Genomic DNA, 16,616 nt, shown 5'->3' with positions numbered 1-16,616 from the left:
TTCCAATTTGCCAGTATTTATCTTAAAATATAATGTCCATTCGAGCACCAGCCCTGAAGTCAGGAGAACCTGAGTTCAAATCGGATCTCAGACACTTAACACTTCCTAGCTGTGTGACCCTGGGCAAGTCACTTAATCCCAATTGCCTCAGGGGGAAAAAAATGTAGTATCCAGAATTGGGGGATGAGATACTGCAAGAAATTTAGATGATGTCAAAACAAAAAACATCAATAAAAATCTATTTTAAAAATATATAGTATTCTGAATTATATGAAATATTCCAGACACACCTAATGATGACGGAATTCGGTGAGACTACTCCTTTCATTTTCCAGACGCCTTCCTTCTATTCAAACAGAAAGCCAACAATCGTCTCAGCTGACATGAGCCATGAGCATAATTTTTTTGTGACTGCCTTTTTTAACTGCCTGCTTTGTACTGATTTCAGTTTCACTCTGAGTTTCCATTTCCCCCATTAAGAAAACAGACACACATGCCACGTAACTGCCAAGAAGAGCCTGTGATTGTTGGGCTGGTGAGCAGGGGATGCCAGCAGAGCTGGAGCCACTCAGCCTGGGGCTGGATTTCATCACCGTTCTGTTATGCGGTGGTGGAATTTCCTAGTAAACAGTCTATAAAGGAAAGGTTCTGGGGTGGAAAATAGTCGCTTTTGCTGGTGGAGTTCAGCTTGGCTACAACCCCTGTCGCCTCTGGAAGGGAACAGTTCAGCTCTGAAGAAAGGAACTGACTGACCTAAGTCAAGCTTCAGCAGGTGGGAAAGGGGTTCAGGGGATCATCAGGGTGGTGAAATCCTTCTCTGAGGTGCTCCTGGGAAGGTGGTTGATGAAGGGTGGTGGAAGCTCTTGGGGAATTCTGAGTGCTGGAGAGTTCTTGGGGAATTTCTGTCTCCAGCACTCAGAATACCTTGGGAAATGAGACTGTGCTCAATATCCACTCCAGAATAGGATGTTAATTTATCAAAAGATAGAGATATATAAATTTAGATACCACCTTGGCTGCATATCTGATTTGGTTTTTCCTAATAGTTATAGATATCTTTTGCTTTTACATTACCTATATTTTTTAGTGGTTTTGATGGTTTTATAGTAGTTTTCAGTGCTTCTGGAGTCAGAGGAGCAGGTTCAAATCCTGACATTGACTACCTGTATATCTTTGGATGAGTCACACTTTCCCCATTTCTCAGTTTCCTCATCTGTAAAATGAGAAGCTGTAAGGTTCCTCCAATAATAAATCTCCAATGCTACTTCTATATATATCCTTCCTGGTTCCTTTACTCAGAATGTTATTCCTTGTAACAGAGAGTAAAAGAAAGGGGGTGGGAAAGAAGTTCAGGAAAACTACCATTGACTGCTTCTGATGGCGTAGATATTGTTCCACCCTCATACTACCCCCCTCACCTCTACAAAAAGAAAAGGTGATGTATTTTCTTATCCTTCCTTTTGTACCAAACTTGGTTAATATCATTACACAGCATTGTTAACCTTCTTTTCATAGTTGTTTGTGCTATTCTTTGTTTTCTTTATTCAAGTCATGTCAACAAGTATTTATTAAGGCACAGCATTAAACACTGAGAATATAAAGAAAACCCTAAATAACCCCTGCCCTCCAGGGCAATTTAATAATGGGGAAGGACAACATACAAAAAACTAGGGACAAACATGATATATAAAAGATAAAATAGAAATCATCTCAGAAGGGAGGCATTAGTATTAAGGTAGAGTAGGAAAAAGTTCTTGAAGAAGAGAGGATTATAGGTGAGACTCGAATGAAACTAATTTAGCCAAAAGCAAAGATGAAGAAGGAAAGCATTTGCTTTTACTATATTATTGTTATCATATAAATTTCTCTCCTGGTTCTGGTCACTTCATTTTGCATCAGTTAGACAGATCTTTCCAGATTTCCCTGAAACCACCTTATTCACTATTTCTTATATTATAATAATGGTCCATCACATTCACATTCCATTATTTGTTTAGCCATCCATCAATTGCCGGGTAATCCTTAAGATGTCATTTTTTGTTACCACAAAAAGTTGTTACAAATATTTTTGTATATATGGGTACTTTTCCTCTTTCTTTGATCTCTTTGCAGTATGGACTCCTCTCTCCATACAGTAGTAATTTTGGAGCATAGATTTCAATTGCTTTCCAAAATGACTGGATCAGTTCATGGCCCCACCAATAGTGCATTCATGCACCTTTTTCCCACAGACCCTGAAGCATTTGTCTTTCTTTCTTTGTCCATTTTGTCAAAATGATGGGGAGAAGTGGGACCTCAAAATTGTTTTAATTTGTATCCTTCTCCTTATTAGTGATTTGAGTTACTTTTCCATAAAGCTATTGACAGCTTGGATTTCTTCTGAAAAGTACTTGTCCATATCCTTTGACCATCACTTGAGTGGCTCAAGTGTACAAAGTTTTCATTCATTTTCCTCTCTACCTTAGAAATAAGAATTTTTATCAGAGAAACTTGGTTTCTCCCTAATTACCTTATTCTCTTATAATTTTAGGTGCACTGGTTTTTAAACAGAAGATGTTATATTTGATCCTAAAGGTAACCAATCAGATCACTTTGATAGATGAGTTTGGAAGATGGCCTGAAGTGGGAAAAGATTTTAGGCAGAGAAAGCAACTAAGAGACTATTTCAATAACCTATCTATGAGGTAATAAGGGCTTGTACACAACTGGCAGTAGTATCAAAGGAGAGAATGGAAAGGAGAAGAGAGATATTGTGTAGGCAGAATCAACAGTTCTTGGCAACAGATTGGATATGGGGAAAAGGTGAGAGAGAAAGTGGGAAGTCAGAATGACATCCTGAGGTGGTAAGCCTGGATGACTAGAAGGATGGTGGAATCTGTGACAATAATATGGAAATTAGGTGGAGGGAAGGATTTGTGGGGAAAGATAATGAGTTCTTTTTTAGACATGCTGAGTTTAAAAGGTCTATAAAATAACCAGTTATGTTTCTAATAAGCTGCTGGAAATGTGAAACTAAAGCTCCACAAAGGGGTAAAGGATGGATAAATAGTTATGAAATAGAGCATCTGACTTACTTCAGTTTTCATCAGTTTATCTAGTTTTTTTTCCCAGCTGCCTATTTATAAAGGTAATTGATCTAAGACTCTGGTTCATCCCTCTTGAGATATACTGGAAATTCTCTAGGACAGCATTTCTACCATAAACAGAGAAACATCTCAGCCTCTTCCCCTGCCACTTTGTAAATCCTGGTACTAGAACTGTACCTAATATTCCATCTCTTCCCTTTGTACCTTTGTATAGTTCCCCATGCTTTGGAATGTCCTTTCTCCTTACTTCTATCTCTTAGAATATTTAGCTTCCTTCAAAATTCAGTTTAAGTACTACTCCCTACAGATCCTCAGTTGCTAGTATACTTTCCTCCAAAAGTCTTTTATCTACTATCTATTTTCTATTCTCTTGCCTGTACACATGTCCCTCAACTTTTATTAGAATTTAAGCTCCTCAAGGGCAAGCACTTTTATTTTTGTCTCTGAATTCTAATGCCAGGCATAGTGGCTGCCACATTAGTGTTCAGTACATGCTTAGTGAATTGAATGGATTTGGATTTACATCCTCCAGGTAAAACTGTATGACTTGGTATTACTGGTTTACTGTTTAGGTGAGGGGTCACATCCAAAGGTGGCTATTTTTGGTCTGTGGTTGGCCCTCCAACATCACAAGCCACAGCAATTTCATCTCTACCAAAACCAATAATAACACCACTAACACTCCTTTAAAGGTCAGTCTCAGCTAATGTGAAAAAAACCCAAACATTTGTGACAGTTAAAATTTAATCTTGAACTTGTCTGGTTTAAGTATTTTTTGTATGATAGAAAGTGTATTAGGGGCTACTATAAGGTAGAAAAATCCTCAGATTTAAAAAAAAAAAAAAAGGTAATTTTCTTTGAGAAGCTTTTAGCAAGTTTAGGAGGTGTCTCATGAACCTTTGGGGTACCTCCATGAAAAGAAAGTTGTAGTTACTGTCGTGCTGGGACTCTGACAAGAATCCTTTTTTATATTCTATATAAATGGAATCTGTCAACTGATAGTCATCTTGAGCTAGGAGGAACTATTTCTTGGATTCAAAAATTCAACTTCACATAAGCAAAGTTGAGGAAATAGGGCAAGTTACTGAGAAAAAGATCTTGGATGATTTAGTGGACCACAAACTCAGTGAGTCAGCAGCTGCATTAAGACAGATATAATTGCAGACTAAAGTCTCAATACATTCTGTCCTGTTTAGAACTCATTTAAAATTTGGACTTCAGTTCTGGATGCCACATCCTAGGAAGGACAGTATCAAAATCTAGCTAAGGGTGAACAGGATGGTGGAGGGTCTTAAGCCCTTGCCACAGGAGGATTTTTTTAAGCAACTGGGGGTGTTTAACATAAAGAGAAGCCTTAGAGAGAAATATGAGGATTGACCTCAAGTATTTAAAGAGCTTGGGGCAGCTGGATGGCTTAGTGAATAGAGTATTAGACTTGGAGATAGAGGAAGCCTTATCCTCCTGAGTTCAAATCTGGTTTCAGACACTTTCTACCTATGTGACTCTGGGCAAGTCACTTACCCCTCTAAGTCTCAATTTCTTTATCTGAAAAGTGGGTTGGAGAAGGAAATGAAAAAAAATATTCTAGTATTTTTGCTAAGAAAACCCCAAATTGGGTCACAAAGGTTTAATTATAACTGAAGCAACTCCACAACAATAAACAATTTGAAAGATTGTGATGTGGATTAAGAACAAGACAGTATATATTGAAGGACCTCAGAGATCATCTAGTCTAACTCTATTTTTTTTTCTGATGAGAAAAGTACGGAGAAATCATGTGAATAACCAAGTTTACAGAGGAAATGGTTGACAAAAAAAGAATTCTGGAGGCATTTTTCAATTGAATCATACTGTGTCTGTTTGTTTGGTCCCAAAGTACTGAAGTTAAAGCAATGGATAGAAGTTGCAGAGAGGCCAGGCCAAAGGTCCTAACAACAAAAACTAACCAAAAGTGAAATGGGTGACGGTGGGAGGAGCAGATTCCTGGTCACTAGAGGTCTTCAAAAAAACAAACTAATGGACTCCCCACCACTGGTTAGGGATTTTTGTAGAGGAAAAGCTTGATATGGCTTAGGCTCTGCGTCCTTTGATGTGCCTGCTGAAGCAGATTCTCGGCTCATAGAAATATTTTGAAAGAACTTTTAAATGCATAGGCCCATTTAAAAGAGAGCTGGTGTTCTCATTTATAGTTTTCATGAACAAATATTTGAACCATTACACAGACAACAGGAAAAAGTGACGGCTCTTTGATAAGAAAGACAATAGAGTAGTACTATGACAGGAAGGCCCAAGATCATGCAATGAGGATCTGCAGAAGAGGGGAGCCTCCTAAAAGGGAACAGGTTTGGCCTTGCTATAGACTATGTGGTGTGATGCCCCTGATCTTTTAATTTGGCATTCAGGAGTTCCCAAGAAGGCAGCCTTTAGAAGGAGATGGAAGTCACAATCAAGGAGAGAACTCTGACTCTGAGAATATGGCTGGAGCTGGAAAACCAAGAATGTTCTACTGTCTCTTGTGCTCTGACTGATCAATCAACTAAATTATTAAATTTAATTATGAATTATAAATTGTGAATTAATAAAAATTTACTATGTGTCAGGTACTTGGCTAAATATGAAACACACCACTGCCTCAAGAAACTTACAGTTGAATGGGGAGAAAAATATATGAATCAGAACATATATGATAAATATAGAGAAAATATAAGATAACCTTATTAGGTTGTCTAAGTAGCTGGGGGGACCAGAATAGGTCTTTTGAAGGAGATGGCACTTGAGTCTTAAAGGAAGGCAGGGATTCTAAGACTCATATTGGGAGGGAGAGGATTCTGGACATGAAGAAAAGCAATTGAAAAGACAAGGAGATGGGAGATAGGATTCCATGTTTGGGAATAGCAAGTAGGCCACTGTGGCTAAGGAATATCATAAACATGGAAAAATGGATTGTCTTCCTCATATGACAGATGAAGGTAATGAGGTTCAAAGATGTAACATGCTCAAGATCACATGCTAAATGACAAAGCCAGCATCAGCTCCAATGCCAATTTCCAGCCCAATCCTCTTTCCATTAGGCAACACTGCCTTCCGTCATACTCTAATTATTATAGTATTCTCCCTTACCACGGTGGTCCCTGAAAGCTACCAATACAGACCAAACTACCAATGGGTTGAGGGAAAGATTTAAAGGTTTTTTTGGTTAGAGCAAGACAATACAAATTGTGGGTGAGAAGCTATTTGTAAGAAATGTAAGTAAGATCTTTGAGGGTAAAGGCTGGCTTTTCTTTGTTCATCCTTTTTTGATTGTTTATATTCATGATTTCATTAGTTTACAGAATTTCCTTTACCTAAGCAGATCAACAACTGTTCTGTGCAACCAACAGGCTTAGAAAATGGTCAAAGGCATAATTAATAACTTCACCCAAGAAAATGACAATAATGAGACATCATACCAAAATGTGTGGGATACAGCCAAAGCAGTAATTAGGGGAAGTTTTATATCTCTACAGGCCTACTTGCATAAAATAGAGAAAGAGAGGGCCAACGAATTGGGCTTACAACTAAAATTGCTAGAAAAGGAACAAATTAAAAACCCCCAGACAAACACAAAACTTGAAATTCAAAAAATAAAAGGTGAGATTAATAAAATTGAAAGTAAAAAAACTATTGAATTAATTAATAAAACTAAGAGTTGGTTTTATGAAAAAACCAACAAAATAGACAAACCCTTAGTAAACCTGATTAAAAAAAGGAAAGAGAAAAAGCAAATTGATAGTCTTGAAAATGAAAAGGGTGAACTCACCACTAATGAAGAGGAAATTAGAACAATAGTTAGGAGCTACTTTGCTCAACTTTATGCCGATAAATTTGATAACTTAAATGAAATGGAAGAATACCTTCAAAAATATAGCTTGCCCAGATTAACAGAGGAAGAAGTAAGTAGTCTAAATAGTCCCATCTCAGAAAAAGAAATAGACCAAGCTATTAACCAACTTCCTAAGAAAAAGTCCCCAGGACCAGATGGATTTACAGGTGAATTCTACCAAACATTTAAAGAACAACTAACTCCAATGCTATGTAAACTATTTGAAAAAATAGGGATTGAAGGAGTCCTACCAAATTCCTTCTATGACACAGACATGGTACTGATACTTAAACCAGGTAGATCGAAAACTGAGAAAGAAAACTATAGACCAATTTCCTTAATGAATATTGATGCTAAAATCTTAAATAAGATATTAGCAAATAGACTTCAGAAAATCATCCCCAGAATAATACACTATGACCAAGTGGGATTTATACCAGGAATGCAGGGCTGGTTTAATATTAGGAAAACTATTAGTATAATTGACCATATTAATAATCAAATTAATAAAAACCATATGATCATCTCAATAGATGCAGAAAAGGCATTTGATAAAATCCAACATCCATTCCTACTAAAAACGCTTGAGAGTATAGGAATAAATGGACTATTCCTTAAAATAATAAGGAGCATATATTTAAAACCTTCAGTAAACATCATATGTAATGGTGATAAACTAGAACCTTTCCCTGTAAGATCAGGAGTGAAACAAGGTTGCCCACTATCACCATTACTATTCAATATAGTACTAGAAACTCTAGCCTTGGCAATAAGAGCCGAGAAAGAGATCCAAGGAATTAGAGTAGGAAATGAAGAAATCAAATTGTCACTTTTCGCAGATGACATGATGGTATACTTAGAGAACCCCAAAGACTCTGCTAAAAAGCTATTAGAAATAATTCAGAATTTTAGCAAAGTCGCAGGATACAAAATAAATCCACATAAATCCTCAGGATTTTTATACATTACCAACACAATCCAACAGCAAGAGATACAAAGAGAAATTCCATTCAAAATAACAGTCGATAGTATCAAATATTTGGGAATATATCTACCAAAGGAGAGTCAGGAATTATATGAGCAAAATTACAAAACACTTGCCACAAAAATAAAGTCAGATTTAAATAATTGGAAAGACATTCAATGTTCTTGGATAGGCCGAGCGAATATAATAAAGATGACAATACTCCCCAAACTAATCTATTTATTTAGTGCTATACCAATCAGACTCCCAAGAAACTATTTTAATGACCTAGAAAAAATAACAACAAAATTCATATGGAAGAATAAAAGGTCGAGAATTGCAAGAGAACTAATGAAAAAAAAGTCAGAGGAAGGTGGTCTAAGTGTACCTGATTTAAAGCTATATTATAAAGCAACAGTCACCAAAACCATTTGGTATTGGCTAAGAAATAGACTAGTTGATCAGTGGCATAGGTTAGGTTCACAGGACAAGATAGTGAATAAAAATAGCAATCTAATCTTTGACAAACCCAAAGATCCCAAATTTTGGGATAAGAATTCATTATTTGACAAAAACTGCTGGGAAAACTGGAAATTAGTATGGCAGAAACTAGGCATGGACCCACATTTAACACCACATACTAAGATTAGATCAAAATGGGTCCAAGATTTAGGCATAAAGAACGAAATCATAAATAAATTGGAGGAACAGGGGATGGTTTACCTCTCAGACTTGTGGAGGAGGAAGGAGTTTGTGTCCAAGGGAGAACTAGAGACCATTATTGATCACAAAATAGAACATTTTGATTACACCAAATTAAAAAGTTTCTGCACAAACAAAACTAATGCAAACAAGATTAGAAGGGAAGTAACAAATTGGGAAAAAATTTTTACAGTTAAAGGTTCTGATAAAGGCCTCATCTCCAAAATATACAGAGAATTGACTTTAATCTATAAGAAATCAAGCCATTCTCCAATTGATAAATGGTCAAAGGATATTAACAGACAATTTTCAGATGATGAAATTAAAACTATTTCCACTCATATGAAAGAGTGTTCCAAATCACTATTGATCAGAGAAATGCAAATTAAGACAACTCTGAGGTATCATTACACACCTGTCAGATTGGCTAAGATGACAGGAACAAATAACGATGAATGTTGGAGGGGCTGTGGGAAAACTGGGACACTGATGCATTGTTGGTGGAGTTGTGAAAGAATCCAACCATTCTGGAGAGCAATCTGGAATTATGCCCAAAAAGTTATCAAAATGTGCATACCCTTTGACCCAGCCATACTACTACTGGGCTTATACCCCAAGGAACTACTAGAGAAGGGAAAGGGTCCTGTATGTGCCAAAATGTTTGTGGCAGCCCTTTTCATAGTGGCTAGAAGCTGGAAGATGAATGGATGTCCATCAATTGGAGAATGGTTGGGTAAACTATGGTATATGAATGTTATGGAATATTATTGTTCTATAAGAAATGACCAACAGGAGAAATATAGAGAGGCTTGGAGAGACTTACATCAACTGATGCTGAGTGAAACGAGCAGAACCAGAAGATCATTATACACTTCAACAATGATACTGTACGAGGATGTATGCTGATGGAAGTGGATTTCTTCAACATAGAGAAGAGCTAATCCAATTCCAATTGATTAATGATGGAAAGAACCAGCTACATCCAGAAAAGGAACAATGGGAAATGAATGTAAACTGTTATTTTTACCTTCTGAATCCAATTCTTCCTGTGCAACAAAAAATTCGGTTCTACACACATATATTGTATCTAAATTATACTGTAATATATTTAACATATATAAGACTGCTTGCCATCTGGGGGAGGGGTTTGGGGGAGGAAGGGAAAAAATCTGAATAGAAGTAAGTGCAAGGGATAATGTTGTAAAAAATTACCCATGCATATGTACTGTCAAAAAATGTTATAATTATAAAATAAAATTAAAAAAAAAAAAAAAAAAAAAAAAAAAAAAAAAAAAAGAAAATGGTCAAAGGGATCATACATCAAGTATGGGTTAGAGAAGGAACTTGAAACAGATTTTCCTGACTCAAGGGCCAGCTCCCTACCCACTATGACACAATGTTATCTAACATGCAGCAACCATTTTTAAGTAATTGTATCTAAGAATAGTATTCAAATTCATTTAACATGTATTTGAGCACCTGCTGAGAAGCATATGAAGGCAACTAAGTATATAATTCCTTATTGTGGAGTTTTCCATTTATTATTAACAGAGTGTAATAAGTGCATTATTAAATTAAGTTCAACAAACATTTACTAAGTACTTACTACAGGAAAGACTGATCTTCAGTACTAAGACACAAAGACTAATTGAAAAATAATCTCTGCTCTCAAAGGAGATAGAGATACAAAATATAGACAAGTATATAAACGAAAGTTAATCTCAGGAAGGATAAAGTAGTAACTAGAAAGGATCAGGAAAGGCAAGTTGAGCCTTAAATGAAACAGCATCTTGAAGCTGACCCTTAAGAGAAGCATATGGGGTGGGTTTTGGAAAGCAAAAAGGCAGGGGATGTAATGATGAGTTATGATAATGGCAAATAGACCCAAGAGGGCTGTAAAGTAACATGTCTGAAAGGGAGTAGAATGTAGTCACCACATTGTAGGAAGAGATAATGTACATGAACTAAATTATGTGTGTTCAGCAAAAGAAATTAAAGCGCACAGGTGAGTTTGACTACTTTTCCACTCAATATGTGAATGACCCAGAGTATGAGATGGAATATTTGTTCCTTTTCTTTTGTCACAAATTTCTTCATTATCTTCAGTTTATTCATTCTTTGTAAGTCAATAGAGGTAATAAGCTACTGAAAAGGAGACCCTAAATTTGCCTTAATGGAATTTTTGGTGAACTAGGATGACCTTTGAGGGTTTCCTATGGTACTCTTGTATCTCCTCTTGTTGTGGTGGTGGTTGTTGTCCAGTCATGGCCCCATCTTTGTGACCCATCTAGGGTTTTGTTGGCAGAAATTTTCTCTCCAGCTCATTTTACATATGAGGAAACTGAGGCAGGCAGGGTTAGGTGATTTGCCCAGAGTCACATAGCTACTAAGTATCTGAAGCCAGATTTGAACTGAGTAAGATGAGTCCTGACTCCAGGATTGGCACTCCATCCAAAAAAAAAAAAAATAGATGTACCACTTAGCTGCTCCCATATCTCCTCTCACCTTAGGGTAAAACAGGAAGAAACAACTGATGGTGTAATCATCCTCTGTTGTAATCTCACTTTATTGCAAAGCCCTTTCAAAATTATTGCTCCCTAATCATTATGTTTCCTATCATCTAAGTCTTCATCAGCTTTTTTTTTAAAATAGGAACAAAAGCTCTAGTTCCTGCCTGTTTCTTAATCAATAGCTTATCTGAATATTGTGAAAAATGAAATTTATATTCATTTGTTTCCATGGCAGATCAACAACAGATAACTGTTGAAGGAGTTATATACACTTTTTATTTTATACTCTGACTCCAGACTTTAATTTCCTACACTGCACTGTGATATGTTTGGAAAAGTAGACTAGAGGCAGACACTCGGTAATAGGCATAGTGCCAAGAAAGTTCAGAAGATGGAGAAATCATTTCTGGTCTGTTAAGTGAAGTGAGACTGAGAGATCTGAGCAAGTTTCAAGGAACAGAAAGTATTTGGGAAAGAATTTAGAGGATGGGTAGGATTTCAAGGGTAGAGAGTAGAAAGGAGGTTATTCTGGGATAAGGAGTGGAATGATGTAAGACTCATTCTAAAATAGAAATGAGCCATGAGAAGTTACAAACTATTCTGCAGAGTAGCCACCTAATATGCTTATCTTGAGTAGTCAGGAGAAGTTGCAGGCGGGAAAACCAGAGGTAGACTGGGGGTGGGGAGAAAAAAGAAAAAAGAAAAACAACAGCTTCCTTTATTTTAACAGGAGCTTTTGAAGATTTAATTGGAGGAGCTTCCAGTTTACTTATTTCAGGAAGTTACAAAGGCTGACCCATGGGTAAAAACTAAGAGAGAAATGAGCTTCTTCCTGTTCTTCGGGGCTCCGGACTGGAGCTAAAAATGACAGGAGTCTCATTATTTGGCAAATGTATTGTTCATTCACGTCTCTCTTTTGGTGATCGACCAGAAAACAACTGAATTTCACATTAGAAGATCTCTGGTAAGACATCTTCTTTTACCCAATATGTATACATAAGTAATATTTGCTTCCACAAACTGTTGCTTACTTACGTACTCTTTGAACTAAGATAACAAGCCTTGCACAAAAAACTTTCAGTTGGTGAAGAATATATACTTTTAAAAAAAGTATTAGATACTATCTACATTTGTTTCTCTTTTAAAAGTGAATGTTATCTTTAATTGTGTTATGATATTTGGTTCTTTAGCAGTTTATATTGAAATACCTTCTATTATTTGGTAATTATTTCCTGCGTATATGTTTTGTTCTACTCCTCCCCTCTCTCTTCCCCACCCTCACTTCCCAAACGATTGTGAACTCCTCAGAGGATATTTATATACTTTTTAAATTTCCCATAGCATCTTGTAAAGAAATAAACACCTAGCTAAATGCTTGTTTAACTGGATTCTTTGTTTTGGTAAAGTATGGACATATTCTGAGAAATTTTTATTCCACACATCAACAAAATGACTAGTCATGTGAGAGCCAAGACTACTCTGGTTAACATTATATGGTGGGGAAAATAGATGGTAGAAGGATTATCATCCTCATTTTTCCAGATAAGGTAACAAATTTTGAATCCCACCTAACTGCCAGTCATTACATACAGTAAATGGAAGAGTACTCTTCTCAACAAGAAATGTAGAACATTTAAGTGACTTGCCTAGTAAGTGCCACCGCAGGCCTTCTAACTAAAGCCAATGGTTTGCCCACTATGAAACACCAACTGTGTAATAGGGAAGTATAGTTATATTTATTTTTCCTGTTTTTTTTTCTTTTATTCAGAGTAAGAGAAAAAAAGATCCTTCACAAGACAGTCCAAGATGGACAATGACACTTTTCCAACCTATGATGTTTTAATAGAAGACGACTTTAGTGATGACATGATAGAAGAGTGTCATAAATATGATGATAAAGTCTTTGCAGCACAAGTTCTGCCCCCATTTTATTCCTTGATATTTATACTTGGTGTGGTAGGCAATGCCCTCCTTGTGCTAATCCTGGTCAAATACAAAGGACTCAAAGAGGTGGTGGATGTCTTTTTCCTGAACACAGCTGTGTCTAATTTTCTTTTCTTGATCACACTCCCTTTCTGGATTCACACTGCAAGACACAGCTGGGACCTGGGAGATACAATGTGTAAAATGATTTCTGGATTCTACTTAGTGGGCTACTATGGATACATGTGTTTCCTGGTACTTTTGATAATACACAGGTACCTGGCAATTGTCCACGTGGGAAGATTTCACTTAGCTGCCAAGAAGACAACCTATGGCATCATTGCAAGCGCATGGGGACTAGCTATACTAGCTGCTTTACCAGAATTTATATTTTCCCAAGTTCAAACAGAAGACAGACATTTTATCTGCCACTTTGTTCAGCCTTATTATCCTCTAGGGGATGAGAAATTCTGGAAAGGTTTCCTGACTTTAAAGATGAACATTTTGGGACTTCTCACCCCACTGTTTGTTGCTATCTTTTGCTATTGGAGAATTAAAAAAACATCAAGATACAAGGAGAAGAAGTATGGACTTCTTAGACTTATTTTTGTCATGACACTTGTTTTTATGGGGTTGTGGACACCTTACAACTTAGTGCTTTTCCTTAAGACTTTTCAAGAGCACTTGAACCTGAATGATTGTGAGAACAGGTATCACCTGGACAGAGCAGTCCAAGTAACCAAAATTATTGCTAACACTCACTGCTGTATTAATCCTGTAGTCTATGGGCTTCTAGATGAAACATTTCGCAAGCGCTTCTATTGCCTTTTCCATCTCCAAAATAACACCGAATGTCATTTGAGGGAGGGACCAGATCAGCAATCACCAACAAAAGGACAGCTGTACAATTCAACTACATTTTAAACTATATTCAGTGTAGGCTAAATAAAGTTTCCCTTGATTTCATCCATTACTTGGCTTTGGGTAATTATTTTGTATAAATCTCTAATATGTACATATATATATATATATATGCATATATATACACACACACATATATATATATATATGCATATATATACACACACACACATATATATATGTATAGGGGTATGCATATGGAACCTTTCTCTACTCCTGATGCTGCATTAATACTGATGGAACAAATGGGATACCCATTAGCTCTGACCCCATGACCACCTTTTTCAGTGATATATTTCTCTAATGTCTTTTTATGTTACTTCTCTGGTGTAGTTATCAGTCAATGTGCTGTTGTGGCAGCTGGCTGGTGCAGTGGACAGAGTGCCAGGCCTAGGAGTCATGGAGACTTCAAATCTGATCCCACATACTTGCCAGCTTAGTGACTCTGAGCAAGTCATTTAACCCAATTTCCCTCAGTTTCCTCATCTGTAAAATGAGCTGGAGAAGGAAATTACAAACACTTTAGTATATTTGCCCCCAAAAAACCCAAAAGACGTCACAAAGAGTTGGATATTATTGAAAAACAATTGAATGATAAATGCAATGCTACCAATCTATGCCCTCTCTGAGCTGCACCACTGCCTTATGAATGACTCAAAGCTAACTATGTCAAAGGACATAGTAGAAAGAGCGCTGAACTTGGAGTGTCTCCTGACAAACACTGGCTGAGTAATCCCCACCAAATCAATTAACTTCTTTCCATTTTGTCAAATATAAAATAGACACAATGTATTAACCTGTTTCATAAACCTTAAATTGCTATATAAATGTCAGACATTTTTATAGATAGCATTGCCAGAAGAATACTCTTTTTAAAAGGTAGGACTTTGTTTCAGTGTCACATTTGGGGTAGTTAGAAAATATTATGTAATTTCTACAATATTATCTAGTTTGCTCTCCTCCCTTCTAATTCTGGGCCAACTCACTATCCATCTGCTTTGCCTGTCAATTCAATTCAACCAGCATTCATTAAGTGACCGTCATGTGCCTAAAAATGTGCTAGGCACTGCACAAAGGAGAAGTAAACATTTCATGCTTTCAATAATTTAAATTTTATGGATGGGAAGGGAGAGGGGGAAAGAGAAGCCAACAGAGGAAACAAATGCACTAAAAATCAAACATAAGATATAAGTGAAACAATTTCCAGCATTCTGAACGGACCCTTGGGATAGCAGATTGTCATTACCTTGGGAGTGGCAATGATAATATAATTTGATTACCAGTCTCTCTCTCTGGTCCTGCCTGATGATCAAGGAAGCAGTTGATACACTCCTTGGAGGTAGATAGTTATAGAGGAGTGAAGTATGTTTGAAGTATTCATATTCCAGTTTTCATTCAGGTTAGTTCCTCTCCAAATGATATATTGATTAATTAAAAATTTTATAGAGATAGAAAAGGAACATATGAGTTGGTAGTTATTAATATTCTCTTGATTGCATTTATTTAATAATATGGAATGTGGTTTTTCTTTTTGTTTAAGTGTAGGTTATATTTCACTTTTGGGTACTTTGAGATTTAATCTCTTATATGTGTGTGTGTGTGTGTGTGTGTGTGTGTGTGTGTGTATATATACATATGTATATAAATATATAATTGGGACCAAAGTATTGGACTACAAAGATGATGGCTCTCCTAGAATTTATGGTGAAAAGATATTGTATGAATTTTTTTACAGATGTTTTTCATTTTTCATCTACTTTTTGCCCTCCAAGTTTTATTTTAAAAATCCTTTAGGATGACTCTGGTTAGATTGATCTTTCACCACTTGTAGATTCATTTTCCCCTTTTTTCTCTTTACTGTTTCTTATTGTTTTATGAGGTGATACAGTTTATAATTTAAGATCTTACAAAAGCTTTTAAACCAATGTTGTTTGGGAAGCCATTTCCCTTTGCTTGGAAATTAAACCAAATGATTGTGGTTCTTGGGATTTTTTTGTCTAATCTTTTTTTATAGCAGTTGATTTACAAAGTGTAAACTTTATTGAGAGATAGTATCAGTCTGGGCCAATATCTGTCCTTTTGTATTCATTTATTTTTAAATCAACACCTTGTTTAAAATGCTTTTTGAAGTTGACTTAATTCTTATCTATATTTTTCCTCTCTTTTATTCTATCTTCCATTTTGATATTGATTTTTATCTTTGAACTAACAAATTAGTGGGATGACTAAATACAGATTGCTTATTCAAAAATACCTCTGACAGCCATGACAAGTTATTTCCTATTTGTTCAAATTTCATTTTTGTGATGTTTCTTGGTCTTTGATAGCTGTGATTCCCTTCTTTAAAAAAGTGTTCATTACATATACATGTGAAGCTTCTAAATTCTATAAGCTTTTGACCCTTCTGATGTCTTATTCCTTATGCATGTTTTTCAACTTTTTTTTAGCATCTGAGTTGTTAAACCTTATTAAATTATAATAGTTCACATATATATTTCTCTTTCAGATTTATAAAACAGTTTCTATTCATTATATCACTCAACTCTCACACAAGTCCTATAAGATAGATATCATAAGTATTATTTCTATTGAAAAATAAGGAAACTAAACTCTATACAGATGCCTGCATAGATACACAACTTTTATGT

At 36.0% G+C, this 16,616-nt stretch overlaps 1 protein-coding gene across 3 annotated transcripts; it reads left to right on the top strand.

Moving 5' to 3' along the window:
- The first annotated feature begins 392 nt into the window (after positions 1–392).
- LOC141544734 (C-C chemokine receptor-like 2) lies at positions 393–14,017 on the top strand. Of its 3 annotated transcripts, none has more exons than XM_074271216.1 (4): positions 507–772; positions 2,531–2,574; positions 11,855–12,088; positions 12,893–14,017. In XM_074271216.1, the coding sequence occupies exon 4, from the start codon at positions 12,931–12,933 to the stop codon at positions 13,969–13,971; it is 1,041 nt and encodes a 346-aa protein (XP_074127317.1). In that variant the 5' UTR covers positions 507–772; positions 2,531–2,574; positions 11,855–12,088; positions 12,893–12,930; the 3' UTR covers positions 13,972–14,017. The 3 variants fall into 3 exon arrangements, with proteins under 3 accessions (XP_074127316.1, XP_074127317.1, XP_074127318.1); XM_074271217.1 differs by lacking the exon at positions 507–772 and adding an exon at positions 1,141–1,435; XM_074271215.1 differs by lacking the exon at positions 2,531–2,574 and having other exon boundaries at positions 393–772.
- The last annotated feature ends 2,599 nt before the right edge of the window (positions 14,018–16,616 follow it).

The sequence above is a fragment of the Sminthopsis crassicaudata genome, chromosome 5, assembly GCF_048593235.1.
Source record: "Sminthopsis crassicaudata isolate SCR6 chromosome 5, ASM4859323v1, whole genome shotgun sequence".
In the NCBI taxonomy this organism is placed as follows: Eukaryota; Metazoa; Chordata; class Mammalia; order Dasyuromorphia; family Dasyuridae; genus Sminthopsis; species Sminthopsis crassicaudata.
Note: the sequence above shows the minus strand (reverse complement) of the source record. Positions and strands in the feature narration are given on the sequence as shown.